Source organism: Aphanomyces astaci (assembly GCF_000520075.1).
Source record: "Aphanomyces astaci strain APO3 unplaced genomic scaffold supercont1.5, whole genome shotgun sequence".
NCBI lineage: Eukaryota > Oomycota > Saprolegniomycetes > Saprolegniales > Verrucalvaceae > Aphanomyces > Aphanomyces astaci.
Window position 1 is genome coordinate 1,789,823 of NW_009798268.1, and position 2,896 is coordinate 1,792,718.

The 2,896-nt window shown below is 58.5% G+C and overlaps 1 protein-coding gene across 1 annotated transcript; it reads left to right on the forward strand.

Moving 5' to 3' along the window:
- Positions 1–255: 255 nt before the first annotated feature.
- H257_03304 (hypothetical protein) lies at positions 256–1,240 on the forward strand (the record flags this gene model as incomplete). The annotated part of the gene is made up of 2 exons (XM_009827314.1): positions 256–617; positions 871–1,240. The coding sequence occupies 2 exons, from the start codon at positions 256–258 to the stop codon at positions 1,238–1,240; spliced, it is 732 nt and encodes a 243-aa protein (XP_009825616.1).
- Positions 1,241–2,896: the final 1,656 nt, after the last annotated feature.

A 2,896-nucleotide genomic window follows, 5' to 3' on the forward strand; every position in this document is an offset into this window, starting at 1 on the left:
ACCACGGTGGACTCGTCCTCCGGCAACTGGCAGATGCCCATGTGCCCGGACGATATATACAAGACGGCCTTCACCAGCAAATACGGTCTGTACTGTTGGCGCCGCATGCCGATGGGCCTATGCCATGCTCCTGCCACATTCCAACGCGCCATGGACGCGGCTTGACATGGCAGATGTGCCTTGTTTACTTAGACGATATCATCGTCTATACGAATGAATCGTTTCAGAAACATCTGCTCCAGGTTGCCTGGTTCTATGGCGTCTCCGGAATGCGGGTCTGACAATGAAGTTCAAGAAATGCGTTTTGGCGCAAGAGAACTCGAGTACCTGGGGCACCTATTGACGGCGGACGGAGTTAAACCGATCTCACGACTCTTGGATTCGGTACGGTCCTTCCCACCACCGCAAGACGAAAGGCAGGTGCAGTCCTTCGTCCACCTGGCTGGGTATTATCGGCGATTCATCGCGGATTTTGCATCGAAGGCAGCGCCACTGACAGTACTCACACGAAAAACGGAATACCAAATTTGCTTGGTACCCCACAAGTGGTTCGCGGCGCACCGAGCCGAAACCGTCGGCAATCCTCCTTGTGCCACCGCTGGAACCAACCAAGCTGGGTATGTCACCTCACTCCCCCGGATACCTCCGCGTCCTGGTCCACCTCCAATCCCACCCAGAGCACACCGATGAGCTGCGCGACGAAATGTCCACATGGGACAGTGTCATTGCACATCAGCTCCCACTCACGTCCTAAAAAGCCTTAGCCGCTTTCCCCCTCCTTTCCCTCCTTCACTGGGGTCCTCTCTACAGCAGCGACAGTCCCATCATCCTCGCTCCTTCCGGTCTTCATCCTTTGGACGTTCGATGCAGCCTGCCTCAAGGCGACACTCCACCACCACGCAAATCTCCGGCACCCCGGGCCGCCACAACAGCACATCCAATTCCATCAGAGCCAGTCCGCCCCGTCTTTACAACGGTCCTTTCGTCTGCTGCAACCACGTGGTTTCCTATTCAGCACTGGGCCAATAAACCAGCAGTACCCTACACGTCTCATGCAGTGGCCACATCTGTCCCGCCACAACAAGCCTTCACCCGCACTAAAGGCAAGAGCATCCGGTTCACAATCAGGCATTGGGTCCCTCCACGGGAATACACCACTGCGCCATGCGCCCCTGAACCATCGTCACTCCAAGCCCGCCACTCTCACCGCCGGTATACGGCCCACACACAACTGCCATGAGTGGGCATTCGAAAGCCGAAACATGGCTTTCATTTCCGCAATGCGGTATCAACGAGCAACAACATTTTTGGCCTTTGTGGTCATGCCCAGGATTTGGGTTTCCCTTCAATCCACTGTCCATCCTCAGTGGTCGATGCGTCCACCCTCGACGCCCCCCGCGGAAGCCAATTATTGGAACCACTCATCACTAGCGCCCGTGCTTGTGGACGAACCACATCAACCGCCAATAACGACTCCGCAGTGGACGGCCCACCACACTCCCCTCCCCCAGTTACGTCCGCTAGGTGAAAACCACCTAGTACGCGGCCAAGGCCATTAAGTGCCCGCTGAGTGATTGTAACTTTACAGCGTAATATCAATATCAATATCACACGAAAAACGGAACCGTTTCGATGGGAGCAGCCGCATCAAGACTCGTTTGCATGCCTCACGCACAAACTTTGTGCCCAACCGGTGCTGCGGTTCCCCGACTTCACGCTGCCCTTCACCGTCATGTGCGATGCCAGATTGGTGGGGTTAGGAGCAGCGTTGATGCAGGACGACGGAGAGGGTATGCGCCCGGTGGCATTCATCGGCCACATCAACTCGCCCACGCAGGCGAAATACGGCATTACGGAGTTGGAATGCCTAGTGGTCGTCTGGGCGTTGAAAGCCTTCCGACCGCACGTATACGGCCGCAAGGTGTTCACATGGCTCCTCTCCAAGCGCACCCCCGCCCCGCGACTTCACCGATGAGCACTTCAACTCACGGACGTCGACCTCGTCTATCGGCCCGGCAAGGAAAACGTAGTAGCCGAACGCCTTGTCTCGGCAACCAGCAAATATCGTCGACTTGGCGGCACGCACACGGGCAGACACGCGTCACGGCGGTGTGGACACGCCTGGAACACAATTTTTCCACCACAAGGCAAAACTTCCATGGAGACAGCCGTAGAGCGCACGATCGGCGCGGCGGCACGCGCGAAGAATGGGCCTTCTCGGGAGGGGGAGGACGTGATACCGCCACCGATGACGCCCTCACCCTGTCGGGACTGCGGCTTGACATCCCGCCAGAGGCCCGCCTTAGTAACGACGGTCGACCCACCAAGCCGCTGGCCATTACGGTCGATACCGTCGGGCTCTCCTTGAGTCACACCCGGGCGGCCCAAGAAATCAGCCCTCAATTGAGGAGATGGGTGGCACCGGGGCGATGGTAACGATCACACCACCACCCTTCACCGAGGGGTAGGTCGCTATCCCTGGCGTGGGGCCTCGTATGCTGTTGCCACATACCCTCTGGTATGCAGCACTACGAGAAGCCCATGATTCTGCATCGTCCGGTCATCTCGGCTATGCACACACTCTTGAGCGGCTGCGGCGCCGTTTTTGGTGGCCGGGTATGGCCCGCGCCACACGGGTATGAACTTCTGCCTGCAAAGACTGTGGGTCGCGCAAACCCAAACAGCCGTGGGTGGTGCCACCGCTACCTTCGTTGGCGGTTGGCGACGTAGGCGCACGTTGAGCACTGGACTTGCAAGGGCCCTACCCGATATCCACTCGGGGCAATGCGTACGTCCTGGCAGCCACAGAATACGTGACCCGGACGGCGGTCACCGTCACCGTCGCCATCCCCAACCGCAGCACAGCGGTAGTGGCCCGCGCCTTCTGGGACCAGGT